At 30.0% G+C, this 19,018-nt stretch overlaps 1 protein-coding gene across 1 annotated transcript in view; it reads right to left on the reverse strand.

The window, feature by feature from the left end:
• Window positions 1-470, reverse strand: part of LOC129983757 (calcium-binding protein E63-1-like) — a 68,177-nt gene extending 67,707 nt beyond the window's left edge. Inside the window, exon 1 of the mRNA XM_056093373.1 lies at window positions 308-470. Within this exon, the coding sequence (XP_055949348.1) occupies window positions 308-310 (3 nt within the window). The 5' untranslated portion in view covers window positions 311-470. The remainder of the gene's footprint in view (window positions 1-307) is intronic.
• Window positions 471-19,018: the final 18,548 nt, after the last annotated feature.

Genomic DNA, 19,018 nt, shown 5'->3' on the forward strand with positions numbered 1-19,018 from the left:
TAAATGAATTTTGATCTTATTAATACCAATCAAATAAATCATGGAATATTAACAACATTTTCCAAAATCAATTGAAATTAATCAAAAAAGTGAAAATGAATATTACAACTGTTGAAAAAATAAACTTTTGTCACGTTCTAAGAGCAAATCAAAACGAAAATAAAATTTTAGTTTCTTCGAAGAACTCAGCTTTTCACTATGTATTAAATGCTTATAAGTATTATCATTATTTTTAACTTCTTATCGTGAAGTGTGAATACTATATCAGTGAGTTCATAGGATCAATAGAGCAAGAAAACTTTCTTACCATGACTAGAGTGAGGTTTCCCAAGGTTCAGAGTACTCTCATGTTTTTGGCTGCTTATCCAACTTAACAGAAAAGAGTTGTTTTTGTAACGCGCTTTGCAAGAGGTGGCTTCGAAATAAGAACAATCGGTAATTTTATCAGCCTTGGCAATCGTCTACCGGGACGACTGATACGCTGAGATTTCAAAATCACCCCTCGTCTTTTTCTTTCTTTCTGCTTTCTCCTTTCCCTTTTTGTTTTATATTCTTTTTCCATCCCATCCCGCGTACGGTCACACGCTTTCGTTCTTCGGTTTCTGATTTGTGAAGCAATTGAGGACGTTTTCGCGAGAACTAACAGTTTGATGTGCCAGACTTAGACACTACTCTAAGATTCTTCCTATCTCTCTTTATCTATCTTTTATTATTTTTTTGTTTTGACTGTATAGCTGTTTTAATTAGAATTTCAATTAATTATAATTTTATTAAGAATTAGAATTAAACAGAACTTTATTTAACTAAAGATTAATTAAAATTTTGAGGCATTCTCAAAAACTCAGTAACTTCCAAACATTCACAGCATAAATATAATTTTTATTACATTATTAAATATTTTAAAATGTCTTTTAAATTATACTTGTTTAATAATTGGATACTTTTTTTTTAATTTCGACAATTTTTCAAAAATAATTTATTGTTTGTAAATTTTATCTTTATCTGTACTAATTATAAAAGTGTGTGTGTGTGTGTGTGTGTGTGTGTGTGTGTGTGTGTGTGTGTGTGTGTGTGTGTGTGTGTGTGTGTGAAATTTAACTGAAATTAAACACAACCATTGCAGTCACCAAATCAGCTGGTCGCCGAAAATGGCTAGTTTTATTTTCTCTCGGGTTTCTCTCGGTTCTCGGTTCTCTCGGTATTAATTAGTTGCCTCCCATTCTCTCACGGGACATACTCACAAGTTCATTTCTGAATTCGATTTTCCAAAAATATTTTTGGGTCCTATTTAAATATTTATTTATTTGATTACTTCGTTGCAAAAATAGCTCTATTAATTAAAAAATAATAATTTTTCATGAACTTTAGCAGAAAAAATTAGTTAAATGCGATCTTATCTTCTACTTTTGAGCATTCTCGATGATAGTACATAAGTTGAATATTTTCAGAATTAAATTGCCAGTTAATCAATTAATTTAACAAAATTTTGATTGCTTGTATATGATGTCATCTGGTATTAAATTTAGTAATAATATTACTGACAACATTGTAATACTGAATTACAAAGGTTAAAAGAAAGCATTGGAAGCATTTTTAATTCTACTATTTAGCATTAATAAAATTGAATTTAAATTCTTTTCAATTAGATTGTTTTCGATTGGTTTTATAAAATCTTTTAGATTGAGACGATTTCTCTTCCTCTCATGAACATTGCGTACATTCTTTTTATAACAATTATCATTAAACTTGTAAACTAACTTCTCCTAAGAACTCTATTCCTATTTGATTCCTATTAAGTTGAATTATTCCTTGATATTATTAAAACTGAAAAATTATCATCTTTCTAGGCAATTATGAAAATCGAAATAATGTATTAGAATAAAATATACTCACTAATTTCCAGAAAGCAATAACTTTATCTAAAAATTTTGATTTAAACTGAATTAAATAGCGAAAAAGTGACAAAATTAATTTTAAATATTCTTTAAAAAGTAAAAAGAACGTTAATGCAACTCTGGTGCCATTTTGAAAACAGAAAATACAAAAGCAAACGATAATTTAAATAAAACAATAGTAAAAAACATAATAATAAAAAATTGGTAATAAATAAAGAAATATATATCCAAAAAATACCTTTAAATTATTATTCAATGTTAATAATTAAAGAACGTGACTTCTATAAAAGATAAAAGAATAATTAAATTTTTGTTAGAAAAATATTATGTCTTATCCAATATATAATTAAATCAAGCATTTGTCAAAAAAGAAGCGTGAAAAACTGCAAACGTTTTCTTTTAGATTATTATTATTGAATTGTTTATGTTAATAAATAAACTTGAACACAAATATTTTAAGTCATCAATGAATTGATTGATCATTGTATCAATTTCAACAATTCTTGAGTAATAATAAAAAATCAGAATATGACAGTGCATTTGAAAGAATTATTTGTTAAGTCAATCATAGCTTAACTTGATACTTGATTTTCCTTTTTGAAAAAAATAATGGAATAACTGACTACTATCAAACAGAATGCAACAGATCTAGTATTAAATTTCTTCATAATTAATGTATTCAGAATGAAATTGAAATTTCCTCACTGCACAAAAGACATTTTTTTAAACATATAAACGGAATTACTGTACCCGAAAAAGTCCTTTTTCCATTCTTGATTTAAATAAATTTTTATCCATTCTTTTTAGACATTTTATTCTTTTTCTACATTTTAATTTTTAAAATACATTTTTAAAGTTCTCAGTTACAATCATAATCAAGCACTGGCATAATCCTAAGAGAAACAAAGAAAACGGGAAAAAGAGACTTAGAGCAATAAAACTGAAATAACTTGACGGAAATTTTGTTGAGAAAGGATTTTGATTGGATATGGCATTTAAATATAGATATAATAAATAATAAATAGAAAAAACAGTTTTTGAAAACAAATTTTTTTTACTACTGTATTAAGTCATATATTATTTTAATATTTTCCTATTTTTAATTTTGAGATAAATTTTTCCTAAATTCACTACCCGTTGGTGTAATTGGTGCATTATCAAAATTTATTTTAATTAATGATGAACTGAAAATATCAAACAGATAAGTTTTCTAGGTATAGATGCATTTTTCGCATAAACTCTTAGGGAATCGAAATATTTTTGTTGGCATATCTTTTGTTTTGGATTCATAGAATTGTTTATAGTTTTATGCGTAAGAAAATAATATAAACACTGTAAGTGAGAAAAGAAGTAACGGTTTTTAGTAAACCATATAAATTCTCTTCAGTGTATTTAGAGCTAGGTTTTATTTTTTATTGTTTACTCTAGCTGTCTTAGTTCACAAATGGATATGCTCCACAGTAAGCACATTAGAATATTAATATGATTCGAATAAATAGAGTTTCTTCCTGTCTAAAAAAAAAAGAACAGAGCAAGATAATAACATGAGAATTAAAATATGTTAGAATGAAATCTTTTAAAAGCAAACGAACTTTTTGGAACCGAAGAAAGGATGACTAATGCTTCAATTCTTCACGCCTGATCGTGAAATGTGCGCTCTTTTAGTTTATTGGATAGGCAGCAAAGTCGGGCTTTGAGCCAGGTGTAGCAATCACGATGTCGGTCAACCAGCGCTCTGTTCCAAAAGAATCATCCTACATAGAAATGAAAAAAGAAATAGTAGAAATGTACAAAAAAAGTTTTTGGGAGTAGTGATTCATTGAATGGAATACTTCCCTTTTTTTAAAATGATTTTAAGGATGGTTATTTCAGAAGAAATTAAGAAATATGCAATATTCCATATTGAAAAAAACAGAGATTTTTTTCGGTTATCAAATATAAAAAATTTTATCTAAATTAATTTTAGAGTTGCTAAAGCATAAAATAACTAATAAAATATTTTAAAGAAAAATGCGTTCAATTAAATTAATCTCATAGTCTGATAAATTAACACATACCATTTAATTACGCCTTATATCACACCTTTTTCCATCAGTAGTGGATTCCATAATTAAACTGGAGCGGTGTTATAGACGTGTGTTATATGAGTATGAATTGACTACATACGCAATCATTGACGTTTGACAATTGTAGTTTATTGCTTGGTATTTAATACATTAACCATAATGGTGTTAAAAAAATTTAGTAACTTTTGATCACATTTCTTTTTTTACATATAAATGTTGCCGAATTCGACTGACAAATTCAGAGGGATGATAATATGCATCAAAGCTACTATTAACCAAAATTAAATAAAACATATATATGATTTATTGAAAGTAATGTAATTACATATTATGCTTTTTTTTATTTAATTCATATAATAAGATACTTTTGATAAGTATGTTTCATGGTACATCTCGTAGTTTTTAGAGTTTCAGTTGTCTGATGCGCAAAGATGGGTTCAAGTTTGTTAATTTATTAGCCTAGATAAACAGTTGGAGTTATTGGATAAATGGTGTGTGTGTGTGTGTGTGTGTGTGTGTGTGTGTGTGTGTGTGTGTGTGTGTGTGTGTGTGTGTGTGTGTGTGTGTGTGTGTGTGTGTGTGTGTGTGTGTGTGTGTGTGTGTGTGTGTGTGTGTGTGTGTGTGTGTGTGTGTGTGTGTGTGTGTGTGTGTGTGTTGGCTCTCTACTAGTAGATAATTTGACCTATAGCTACCAATTTAGTACTGTGGTGGTAACTTCATAAGCCCGATAACAACCTCCGGAAAGGAATGTACACTTTTGTCTAGTGGTTATGTTACGCGGCTATGAACCCTAACGTTGTGAGTTCGGACCACAAACTTGCACAGTATATTTATACTTTGAAGGGTGAAAATGTGCACCTCAGAGGCATTTTTTGGGGGGAAATTAATTTTAATTACAAATCGAACAAAACTTTTTTTTTCCGTGATAACTTTCAAAAATAATTTTTATATCATCTTAAAATTTTAAAAATTATCTTTTCAATTACGTATATTTTGCGTCCTAATTCCTTTTTTAATTTTTAAATAATTTTAAAAAATATTTTAAGCATGATTCCTAACATTATATTTCATAGCAAAAAATTTACCTACGCGAGCACGTTACATTTTCAAAAGAAAAAATGAATATGTTTTATTGCTGTTATGTTACTGACAAACAAAAATACAATAAATATTGTCTAATCAACAGCATATAACAATATCGATCTCTAAGGACCGGGATTGCAACTTGAAGATTTATCAAAATTTCCAATCAAATATTTTGATGAGTCGAATACTTTCTCTTTTCATACTTCGAATGCGAAAAATAATAATTAAAAAAAATTATCATGACTTTAAAAAGATTTCTTTAAAATCTTGTAAATAGCTATTGCGAATTAAATTGTCTTGTAGCTATGGATAATTTATTCATTGCCTATATCATTTTTAAATATTGCTATAAGAAATTTTCTCATTTAAAATTGGTATGAATAAATATATCAGTACGTCTATAACGAAATTAGAAATTATTAGAGTTTTCTCAATCGGTTTAAAAACTCCTATTCAAAATTCATGCCGCTTCTACTTTAAGAATATATTAGTCGACGATGTCGATTCATTTCTACTAAAAGTTGTAATTTTAGCTATCTATCTACTATCTAAATAGCATTAATTAAATAATATCAACCAACTTTGGTGAACTTCATCGTATTATATCAAATGAATGTGCCATTTTAATTTATTACAATAAAATAGAGCATATTTATTGGTTATTTAGGTACATAAAGAGACAAAATACATAGGCAAAATTAATTCAATTGTTTACTGGGGCTGGAAATCCTTCAGGAACAGTACAACTCTCTTGAAATATAACATTATTATTGATGTCCATCAAACAACAACAGTACAGACCATTGGTAAATATGCTGACAAGTGTAGGTGCTAGCAATTTTTTTAATGAAATTATAGTATCTCTGAATATAGTAAAAAGATGATATAGTTGAAACACATAGTCTGGTAGGATTTTATCCAATAATCATTTTACGGCTCATAAACTATGAATTTACTATTCAAGGAAGTTTTTTTTTCTTATAATACCATTGCAAGATGTGTCAAAGTTTTATATTACAATATCTTTCGAAAATTGAAGGCATATTGGGAGCATGAATCCCCTGATGACGTATCTAAACGTGAAGAGCTTCTAAATTAAATAAAAATTGTTGAAATCAGGTTGATGAAGTGACTGGGGGGGGGGGTTCTTTTGTGGAATTATCCCCCCCTCCACATAGAAAATGTACAATAAAGTAGGTTTTTTAAAAAGATTTTTGAAAAGAGAGCAAGTCAGGCGATCTTGATGAGGCCATGAGCTCTTACGTGAAATAAAAATTAGCGAAATCAAATCAATGTTTGAGACTATGGCACTGAATTCTCATTATTTTAAATATGTAGATATTCCTTTTATTTTAAAGATAAAGATAACTGAACATCAGAAACAACATCGATAGAATCCGATTCAAGTGATAACGATTATAAGTAATTTACCGCATGCATTATTGCCTATTTCTTCATATTCCTTCAACTAAAAAAAATCAATATTATATAGCTTAAATTTTCAAATAAACATGCAACATATGTAGAAGCTCTTAATTATTTAATTCTAATTCCTGACTCAACAAACTTTAGAAGAAGAAAATAAAAAACTGAGTCTTCAGATTTCTATCTTGATGCAGTTAATGAATAAGGTATTCTTCATGATAATATTTATTTTTCGAAAGAAATTTTGTCATTTTGTTTTAAAAAAGTGCTCAAATACTTCCTGGGTCTTATTTGACTTGGCAAAGGGAAGCGTAGAATTCAAAACATCCCCATCAGTGAATGATGTATCGTTGTCACATACTTGCCCTGTTGTTGTAAAATCTCCAAAATAATCAATTCAAACTAAATATTTTTGGAAAAAAGAGTGATAATGTAGAAATACATATTTCTGCCATTCATATATTTAAAATAATCAAAGAACTCCAATCTTTAATGTAATTTCGTCAATTAGCTACAGCTTTCTTATAAAAGCTCGAGACCTGTAGATACGTCATTAATGGTCACGCATCCATAATTTTCGATAGAAATTTTAAAAACACTATTTCAGTGTGTATTTTGTAGCCACAACCACTGTGCCAAATTCAAAGTTGGGTTCCCCCCCCCCTTTAATATGAAAATACTTGACTTCTAGATACATCATCAATGGCCATCTGTCTTCCACTAGATGCTACTGGGTGTGCATCTATGAACATTCTTCTCGTGTATGCATCTATGAATACTTTTCCCGAGTGTGCATCTATGAACATTCTTCTCGTGTATGCATCTATGAATACTTTTCCTGAGTGTGCATCTATGAATAATTTTGAGAAATATCGCTGAATAAAATTTTTGAAGAGTCCTTACCTCTAACAACTTGACTGATTTCGCCAATTTGTAGCCATTGCTACCAATCAGATTTATCCATGATTTCTGTTCAGCGTAAAATAGTATTTCCTTTTTTTGTATTAAGAAGTAGTTCTTGAAAGTTGGTTGATTTGTCTTAGTTAATGTTATTAATATGTTAGCGAGCAGCTGGTCACTGAAAGCGATATACATAAAAATATAAATAAATACAAAGTATACATAAAAATATAGATTAATTCTATATATGAACAATATACAGAATAAATCCCTATTTGGAAATCTTAAACAATAAAATAAATACGTGCACACAGACAATTCACACATTCATAAGAATATACATAGATGCCCACAGAACATTTAATTTTCTATTTAACATAATTAATAAGCTTCCTTCATTATTTCCTGAGGCTTTTGTTTAAACAAGAGTTTTAGAAAATACAATTTTTTAAACACTTTGTTTTCAATTGCACAATGATTATCAATATCACAAAATAAAAAATTTTGCATAGCCTCCAGTCTTAATAGATTTAAGACTTCATCAAATTTATTGGTTTGTATTTGGGAAAATCAAAAGATTACCCCTCCCCCAACCAAAAATATTATTCCGATTTCGTTGATTTATTAGTAGAGATACTTTATGAGAATAGTAGAAAAATCAGATTTCTCTGCTTAAAGTACAAATATAATTTAAAACAATACTTTCATTTAGCGTGATAAAATGTAGATCTTTAAGATTGAGAGACATTATGAAATATATGCTTTTGATACCACGGTGAATAGTTGGTCACCAAAGGCACCAAGTAACTTATACAAAAGAATGTACATATGTAAGTAAAGAAATATATTTTATGTGTTCTACAACATATTCTAAAGTAGCCAACTGTAAAATTCTTTATAATTAAGTAGTGGTTACGATTTCTTCAGAAAAAATAATTAAAAACAGAGGAAAATGTCACATTTTCTTTAAATAAAAATGACATATCAATTATTACAAATTGCTTTCTTCTTCGAATTTTTAGCTATTTGTTTACAAAATTTACATTCGATAGCTTTAAATTTTGGGCAACATTCTTAATGCAGCAAAGGTGATGCTACAGTAAAATAATCAGAAATAAAAAAAAAAATTATTAAAATAGTAGTTAAACGAGTCTTCCATTTTCTATAATTAGTTTCATAGAAAAATGAAATGATTATATTTTGAAATTATATTTAAATGGTTTCTATCTATAGGAGCTAACCGTTTAAAAACCAATAAAGAAAATCGGGAGTATTTAATCAAGATTTTATATCTTAATGACTTGATAAACTAACACTACTTGAGCTGATACTGCAACAAGAGTTTGCAACAAAAAGCCCTTATCGAAAGTTAAAATGTCCCAACCAGATAAAACAATAATATTCTTTCGTAGAATTAAATCCACCAGGTCCTTAAATCTCTTATCCGTAAGCATCTTCTGCGTGAATTCAGTTCCCGCACTCGCCAGAGTATGTCTTATGCAATTCAGCTCCGAAGTTACTTGCGCTGCAGTGACAGTAATACCCAGTATTGACACACATGTCTTCAGGAAAGAAGATACCGGCTGAATGACTTGAGCAGATTCAGTATACAGACCCGCTACGACGAACATAATATCTAAAGATAACACAAAACATAATTGCATTACACAGAAGAACGAGCTTGCTGAAAATGCATTCTGAAACTCTTCAATGCGGTCAATGATTTCGTAATACTCTGTGAAAAATTTATGCAGTGCTTCCGTCGAAGGTTTGGCGATAAGGTATACTGCCTTTTTCTTGATATTTCTTAAGTGAAGAATAAAAAAATAGCAAATGGAACAGTATGTTACGATTATTACCGAAGTAAGACTGTAGTATTGCCATGTAGTGGTAAATTTTGTTGCAAAGGTAAGTGCTACTTCTACTTTATGTCGGCCGAAATTATTCCACAGAAGAAATGTTTGTAGCAACATGCAACCTATCTCTAGTAAAAGTGCAATATTTACAAATTTCTTCACCCTTTTTTCAGATTTGTGAGTAGCTGTATAAACTGAAGTCATTTTCATAAAGAATTTCTGAATGGAATTTTTATTAGCCAATAGTGAGGCCCACAGTAACATTGGATTAACCACCATCAAGCTGGCTATAAGTCCTTGGTATTGCATAGCTTTCAACGTAAGATACCAATATTTTGAAAAGCGATAAAAGAAGTTGGCAAAACTCGCTATTGAAAAGATGTACTTTATTAGATTGCGAGTAATGTAGCGAAAACTGCCTCTTTTTGAGATTCCAGTTATATCGATTCCAAAGATTAACCAGGCATATTGCAGCCACCCGTATTGTGATGTATCAACATATTTTAGATGCGAATGTTTTGAGATTTCAGGTTTCATTTTGTATTGACTTATGTCCGTGTGGCAGCGACGAGAAAAGAGAGCTTTTTTCTTCATATCAATTTAATAAAATCTAAAAACAAAACAACTATATATTTATTCTATATCGCTAAATAAAATTAAATAATAGATTCTTAAGGCTCCAGTAAGATTCTGATATAAAAGTTACATATTAATAGTATATTCTATGGTCTTAATACGCTTTTTTCAACTAGTATCTCGAATAAGTCTTAGTTTTTCATTCTAGTTTTTTGAAATTACTAATACCACTATCTCTTTTTGTAAAGATCTAGCGTGAAAAAAATCTATTTGCTGTATTACAGGTGTATCTATTTGCTGTGTACAATATTTATTTTCCCTGCTATTAGTAATTGTATTTTTTAGCATTGTCTAGAGAATTAGTCTCATTTTTATGCGCATAATTTAGAATTTGCGTTTGATTGCTGTTTTGAAGTTTTTTCCAACGATCATTCCATAATTTTATCGGGTTTATCCTTTCAACTTGTTAGAAGTAATTATTTTGTTTTTCAAATGCAGATTTAATTCAAACAAAAAGGATAATTTTTGTAATTTTTCAACTCTGTATTTGGTATTTTATAATAGTATACAATGTTGCCTTATGTATAGTAATAAAGCATTATTTCTTAAAAGTGCTTATTTTTTATAGCCTATTATTACTTATTTTGATTTAATTTCTTAAGAGGGTATAATTTTGGGGAACATATTTCTGCAATGTTGTTTTTAAATAGTCGCTTTCCCTTTTTAAAAAATATTGTCAATAATTCTTTTCAACAAATATAAATCTCCTTTGAATATCATTTTGCAGCAATTTTTAAATCAAATCTCGCCTGTAAAGTGATTTATGAGAGGTTCAGGTGATTTTGAAAACAGAGGTAATTGCTCTAAAGAATCACCTAGTTTTTCGTAGCCTAATAATCTACTATTATTTAATTTCTTAAGAGAATATAATTTTAGGGGGTATAATTTCAAATTAGCATATTTCTGCAATGTTGTGTTTCTAAATTACGTCACTTAGTGAAATTATATCATTACTTTGTTATTAATTATTATTAGATTATTAACTACTACCCGGGATTCTAATTTTTTTCATAGCCTTCCTATTTTTTTGACAAATATTGCCACCAACTCTACTCAACAAACATAAATTTCCTTTGAACGCAGCAAATTGCATTTTTTAAAATCTCATCTTGTCTGGAAACTGACTTATAAAAGAATCAGGTGATTTTAGAAACAAAGACAATTGCACTAAAGTCACTTGGCAATGCATGTTAGATGTATTTCTAGACATCATTTCCGCACTGCTAATTAAAGAAATATCGATATCTTCCCTATACTCACAATACTTTCAGATACAGAATTATAGTTAGTAATAGATAAAGCTTTTTCAAAAGCTATATAAAGCTGTACTTCATTACGTAACATTCAATGCAGCAGATTTTCTTTCAAACTTTCCCTATCCTTGATCCTGATTTCAAATATTTTTCTTTTTCAGCTAGAGCCACAAGTCTACTCTTCCAAAATTTTCACTCTGCATGCATTTTAGCATCTGCGTGCATCCTGCCCTTGTTTCTCGTGTTCAGTTGTTTGTTTTCTTCAGTTTACCATCCTTTTAGTTCCTATTTGATTAATTTTGTCCATCCTTCCTTTTAGGAAATTTCGGTTTGAATTCTTTTTCAGAGCTGGAGATTTGCCATTGAAACTTAATTTATTGTTGAGATGATGATCTATGATTGTTGAGATGATGAGACATATGTCGCCTACATTAATCTGTTCCTTGAGTTTTTCGCCAATTGGGCAATCTAAATCATCAAATGGAGTATTCCTGCTTGCAATCTTTGATTAGATTTTTTTTTTTTTTTTGTAGTTTAGTTGTGTATCTACTACACAAATTTTACGATAATTGAAAATAAAAAATGATAATCTCATGATCTATTTAAACTTCAATTATAATGTGAATGAAATACTTTTTAAATAACTTTATTTTCAGTTATTATAAAACAATAATATCTTGTTTTCGCTTTTTAATGTGATTTTTTTTTTTTTTTGAAAAATAGTCGGAAATTGTCTTCCCGAAACTTTCTCGTATATATTTTAATAAACGTACTTGTGTATTATTAATCGCATACCATCGACGAACAAAAGCTACTAAAAAGACTATTGGCGCCTGCCAATTTTTTTGGATGATGAATTGATGAGATACAGTTAATACCGAATATGTATTTTTAATGTCTGTGTAGTTTACAAAACGAATAAAAATGTAAAGTTAAAATACCACGAAATTAAAAGTTAGTTGAATTGCATATTAACGATTTTAATAACGCCTTGATCTCATAGGATTGGTCTTACTTAGAAAGGTGAGGAGACCTTTCTAATAGAGATTCAAATTTCAATGGAGGCTTTTTTGAAGATACCATATCTGAGATATTTTAAACAACATAATTTTAGTGTCTGATAGTTTCATGGAATCATGGACATGAAATTATGTCTAAGCAATTTGAAATTAAGCATATCCACCATCCCCGATGAAACATCTAAAACTGCTTATCTGCCAATAAAAATAGTTTCCTTGACCAATTTTACTGAATGTTTTACCTTGAGATTTATTACGTTCTAACGTTCTTTGGTGACTAATTGGTTTACCAGGAATTTCGGTTATATTTAAATTGAACTAAATCTCTTATGCATAACTTGATGTTCATAAATCGCTCAACAACAACAACAACAAAAAATATGCATAAAATTGTATCAGATATTAAAGTTATGGCATTTCAATAAATATATGTAGATACCTGCCGAAATGCTATTATACCTTGGGCACCACTTATCTCCGCTATGCCACTGAATTAGAGTATCCTTTATTTAGTTCCATAGCGTTGTGCAGAGAAATGAAGATGAATTCAAAAGTTTTGACATTTAGACAATTAGATCCAAAATTTGATAAAGTTCAATAATTTTGGTGTCAATTAAATATCATATTTCATTAGCCTAATCCCTTGCACTATTCAATCATCAAGTCTATATGCACAATTTTTCCGCAATTCGGCGTAAAGATTATATATCTTACAGCGCTACCGAATGATCGCGTTCTCTAACACATGAACAGATCAACCAAGAGTCAAACTACTGACATATAGAGTCTCAAAGTTCATTACAGATCCATATTTTATTGTAAAGATCACATATGAAATTCCATTCGTCTAGCAGGTTCTGCCAAACATCGCACCTAAATAGTGATTTTAAAAAATTACTCAGAGGGTTAAAATCATTCATTTTTTTACAATGATTTCCCCACAATTCGGCATTTTCTGTTTACATTTCCTTTATAGGCATTGATAAATTTATTCAAAGTAATATAGTGTATGAATCTATTCTATGCTGCGTAAATCTAGTACTGATATTAAACGAATATTTCTCTTAAAAAAGGATACTTCTAAGAAGAACGTAGATAAAGCAAGAATATATTCCATATCAAAATGGGGGGGGAAGGCTTATCTTCAACTTTGGTGAAATTCAGAGGAGTTAAACATGTCGAGCAGATCGGATTCGAAAGCAATAACATGCTACCATTGGTGAGAAACTCATGAACGACTAATACAGTCACTACAAGCCAAACTAGGACACCAAAGAAAAGATGCTAATACAATAAATATTTTTAAACTAAAAATGATAAGAAACATAGTTAAATGAATTTTCAATAGTATATTTATTGAAATTATAAAAACAAATAACAAAAATTATAAATTAATGCCTTTTAACCAGAAATTATAGGCAAAAAAACAAAACAAAACAAAAAATAATGCACAAGCCAAACTCGGACGGATAAGATTTTTAAAACTAGTTAATATTTCAAAGGAATTGTTATTTTGTATTTAAGCTCTTATTTTTTATAACCATTTTAAGACGTTTAGGCATAGATTGTACAAATTTTCCACAAAAATTAAGTTTGATATTTTTCTCTTTCCTGCAACAATACTCTTTTCAATTCACCTTTACAAGAAGTAGCGTGTTCCCGGAAGTTTTTCTCAAGGTATTCCAATAAATTTTCGACGGAATTTCTATCGGGGCTTTGGGTGGAGTGTCCATGAAATGAGGACAATTATATAGAAGCCAGGAACGCACTCGATAAGCTTTATGTTTCGGATTATTATCCTGATAAAATCGACAGTTACCAAAAGAAAGTTTCAGCACACACATTGTTGTAAATTTTTCTTTAAAATGTCGAGGTATACATTCTGATCCATTCTCCCATCAATAAAATGAAAGGTTGCTGGGCCAGTAACTGAAAACGGGCCCCTGACCGTTACTGATGCATCACCATGCTTTACAGTTGCTATCATTTTTTATTTATTTATTCTTTTTTTTTTTTTTTTTTTTTGTCCGAAGTTCCTCGTTTGATTTTCTCCAGACCCAAGACTTGCCATCTAATCAAAAAATGTCGAATTTACTCTCATCAGTAAATAAGACATTTTCGCAATAAGAAAAATTCTTGTTTTCATGTTCCCTGCGAACTCAGTCCTTATTTTGAGAATTTAAGTCTTAGTCTGATTCATTTACTTATGAAGGGCTTTTGTCTGGCTTTTTTTCCATTGAGATCTGCTTTATGGAGCAGGTTTTTCTGTATTGTTGACGGCCTAAATTTTTTTCCCTAATTCCTTTTCAGCAATAATAGATAAAATTGGTGCACTAAGAAACGAATTTGCTGTTACTTTTCTGATTAAATATCGACCATCTGCTTCTTTGAAAATCTTATTGTGGGTTGTCTTAAACTTATTTTCCTTCTAATTATTGGTTTTGAAGCGTTGCATGATGTCATTAACCGTTAAATGACTTCTGTGGACAATCTCTAATATTTCTGGCACATACTTTCCAACTTCAACATGCTTAATAACCAATTTTCTTAACTCGATGCTCTTTTGGCCCCTTTGCCTTGATATTTTAAATAACATTTACTTCCACAGAAAATAAAAATAACACAATTGAGAAATTCCTCTGAACAATTATAACGTTAACCGTAAAGGTGGCAGTAATTTTTACACAGGATTGCAATTATTTCGTGCTTAGTTGCGAAATGTCCGAGTTTGACTTTCAGATTATTTTTCACAAATTTTATTTTCATGTCTAAATTTTTAATTATAATTTATGAATTGCGATGTTAGGTTTTGTTTTTAGCTGTACAATAAATTCACTGTTAAAAAACTTTTTTGGATTTTTTCTAATTCATTTTAGTTAAAATATTTTGGCAGAACAAGTTTTTTCCTATGGTGTCCGAGTTTGGATAATAGCGAATGTATCTCTCCCTGATTTTATCGACGTCATAAAAACTCCATTTCAAACTCTACCTTACCCTCCCACTGATACGATTAATTTCATAGAACCTTTTTATTCAAAGCCATAGAACTCCGCAAATGAAATTCTTTGTTAAGTATCGGAAAAGAGAGAGAGAGAGAGTAGTGACAGAATTTGTAATTACATAAAGAAATATCATGTGCATGATTCGGCAGCGTAATTTGAACAGGGTTGCCACTCAAATCAATATACGATGAAATGCAAGGAATAACATTCACGTGCTAGTTATAATGTAATATGATTTTAAGGAGTGGAAAAGGCAAGGGAAGGAAGCAACAATTTAACATTAATTGAAATAATAAATATTAAAAGAAGGTTTATATTTACATAAAATTTTTATCTAAATCTCTTTATTTGTTATCTAGAATTTAGCAAGACAAAATTAATATATTAAGAGGGGGACATATTACCTCTCATTCTCTTTAATTGTAAGTCACACAAAATTAAGGAATCAGTAAAATAAAACATAAAACAATTTTTGTTATCATGATACAAATCAATTAACGATTACTTAACAAAAAAAAGCAAGATTACTTTTTTATTTATTTATTATTTTTATTTTATTTATTTATTTATTTTGCCAATTCATGCATTTGGGCATCAATTTCTGCAGAATTTTCAGTCATCAGTTTCGTGGAGCTAATCCTTAACAAATAGGATACACATTTTTGTGCGGCCTAATGTACCATTTTTAGCTATTTTACTTTTAGCGAACATATATGAAAATATTTCCAATAAGTAATTGCAATATCGAACTATTGTTTGTTTGTTTGTTTCTTATGGCACTTGCCACTGACAAGCCCACTGTTACGAAGACAGCGATTTAAGCCTGAGGGGAACGTCTCTTATTTTTTATAGCAGCGCCAACTAGGGCCAAGAGTACGACTTTGCCACTCACGCATCACTCATTCGCTTGCACAACCCCTTTTTACAGGAGGGCACATTCACACATCTCACAGATAGAACATCAGAAGAACAACCATGCCCAAACCGGGACTCGAACCCGGGACGCCCAGATCACGGGGAAGACGCCATACCCCTATGCCAGGACGCCGGCGCAATATCGAACTAATATTCAATGGATGAATTTGATGTAGCAAATTTCATAAAAACAGTAAAAATTCAATTTTAAATTATGGTTTTTTAATTAAAAAGTTCGAAATCTATTTATTAGTTATTTAAAAGTTCTATTAAGTTCTTTATTATCTATTTAAAAGTTCGAAATCTATTCGGACTTTAAATTTCACGTTTTCGGATTTGACATTTTATCTTTTCCTGCATTCCTTTTAGATACTAAGTTCAATATCAGTGATAATTCCTTTGAACTGGCAGGCAGACTTGTATGTTTTTCTCTTTTGACATGACTAGTAAGTACCTGTTTTCCCATACTACTTAGGTTCATTATCTTCTAGCAAAACAAGCAGTACGCATCAAATGGATTTTGAAGAACTCCTCGAACCCATTCATCAAAATCAGGATTGATATTTTTTTTATCCGTCTAGTTATTAATTTTAAATTTTGGGCAGCTTATTGTTTTAAAAAATGATCTAATCTACTTTGAATAAGCTGACAGTTTTTTAAATAACAAACAAATTATTTAATAAACTAAATATGGTAGACTAAACATCTCCATACTGCTTTCGTAGAATGAATGTCCCTGCCAAAGAAATGTATTCTGTTCTTTCAGGCAGTTACAGAAGTTTTGCGCATGCTGATTAGCTGCAATTCAGGAATCTCATGGAAAAAGAACTGTCTTGCAAGTTGAAACTGGACTGATCTATACAGAAAAAAAGGTGAGAGGGTAGAAAAGGGATGAGTTTCCTCATTAAGAATCATGAATGGTATTTTTCCGTTTCTGTTGTTGTTTCTTATGGCACTTGCAACGGACAAGCCCGCTGTTACGAAGCCAGATTTAAGCCGGAAGGGGAGCGTCTCTTGTTTTTATAGTAGCGTCAACTAGGGCCAAAAGTACGACTTAACTACTCAAGCATCACTCATTCACTTGTACAACCCCTTTTTACAGGAGGGCACATCTCACAGATAGAACAAGAGAAGAACAACCATGCCCAAACCGGGACGCCCAGATCACGGGGAAGACGCGCTACCCCTATGCCAGGACGCCGGCGTTCCGTTTCTGGAAGTTATGACTACGATCTTTTATTCTTGCAATCTTTAGATATCGACATTTTTATAAAGGAGAAAAAATAAATAATACTTAAAATCCCCTGTATTTTCCCGGTTTATAAGAAATTTTTAAATTTCCCTGCACTTTACTGTTGTTTTTTTTTCTGTCGATTTTTAAATTATCTGAGTTTTTTTGATTTTACAGGTTCAACCAGTGGCATGGTAACTCTGTTTGAAACATTCTATTTTGATCACAACCAAAAGGGCAAGAAGAGATATACTCGAAACATTACTGAATATTAATGTTCCGTATTTGAAGTAACTTAAGAATTATTTTGCAATTTTGAATTGTTGTCAGTTAACGACGACGAAACATGAGTCGGCATACTCTCTCTTTCTCTTCAAATTTTCTCATGTTTAATCACGAAATAGTATCACATATAGTCTCATCTGTAAGATTGCTGTTATATTCGGTATCTTTATCGCCTAATTTTATGTTCAATTAATTTCATTTTGCATTTTTCTATCTCTCTGTCCATAATGAAACCGCACATTACACATGTATGCGGTCACCATCGCATTAGTAGTACATATCTCAATGATCTCTTTTGATCATACTATCTAATTGAAATTGTAAGTCATTATCTTTACAAGCATATGCAGCAAAAATTTCATTTTGTATTGTCCCATCTTTTTAATAATAATGAAATCACTGATCACTTGATGCTTATGATTACAGAAACGTCATTACAACATTTTCTCATACTAACAAAGTGAAGTCTCTTAGCACACTATCTTCTCAAGATTGCAGATAACTATAGCCATGTAGAATTAACGTAACATTCCTATAGGAAGACTACCTATTGCAATGGTGCTCATGACAAGACTATGGGAAAATTTCTTCAGTTCAAGGTCCCTATCACCCTTCGGTTAAAAATTTATATATAATCGCCCATTTAGCTCAAAGGAGGTGGAAATAGTGGGGGCTTGACATTTTCAATTCGCTATATTCTTTTAATACAGAAGATAGAAAAAAAAATCCAAATAGCCAAATGAGTGCCTTTTTAAGACAATCAAGATAATATCTTAGAAGTTAGATGCTGAAAAGTGATTTTCAAGCCCTAATTTTGACTGTTTCTAAAATCAACAATTTATTTTGGCAGATAGTAACTTAGATGTAAAAGGAAATCTACCTTTGACTTCCAGGTTGGTGAGAGATTTTTTTCTTTCTTAAACTTATTAGACAATACTTAATTTATTTGATGTCCAAAATTGTTTCAAAATTAATTTCTCATGACATAGAGATATATCTAAATTTCAAAACAAAGAAAATAATTTTATTCAATAAAAATAAGAGAGATAACTGCAGGTCTTAAATATATTTCTTTAGAAGTACTTTTATCTAAATCTTTCAAATGTGATCAAAGTTTTAAAAAATCTCTATGGAAATAATTACCAAAAAAAGTAATATGATTCAAACAACTATTTTCAGTAATATGTTTAATTGATGTATAAAATAGTGATTTTTTAATAAATATCAGCACATAAGCAGATGATGCACATCAAACCAACATGCAACCAATATCCACATATAAGGTTCATAATAGAACTTTCAAGAATGCATTGACAAATCAGTCTCTGTTCTTGGCATTAAATCATCATTCATAATTATAATATCAGTGAAACAAATAAAGATTATTTCATACATTTGATAAAATCTAACACAACTTGAACAGAAAGTTCATACCATCAATAATCACAA

Source organism: Argiope bruennichi, chromosome 9 (assembly GCF_947563725.1).
Source record: "Argiope bruennichi chromosome 9, qqArgBrue1.1, whole genome shotgun sequence".
NCBI classification, from domain to species: Eukaryota; Metazoa; Arthropoda; class Arachnida; order Araneae; family Araneidae; genus Argiope; species Argiope bruennichi.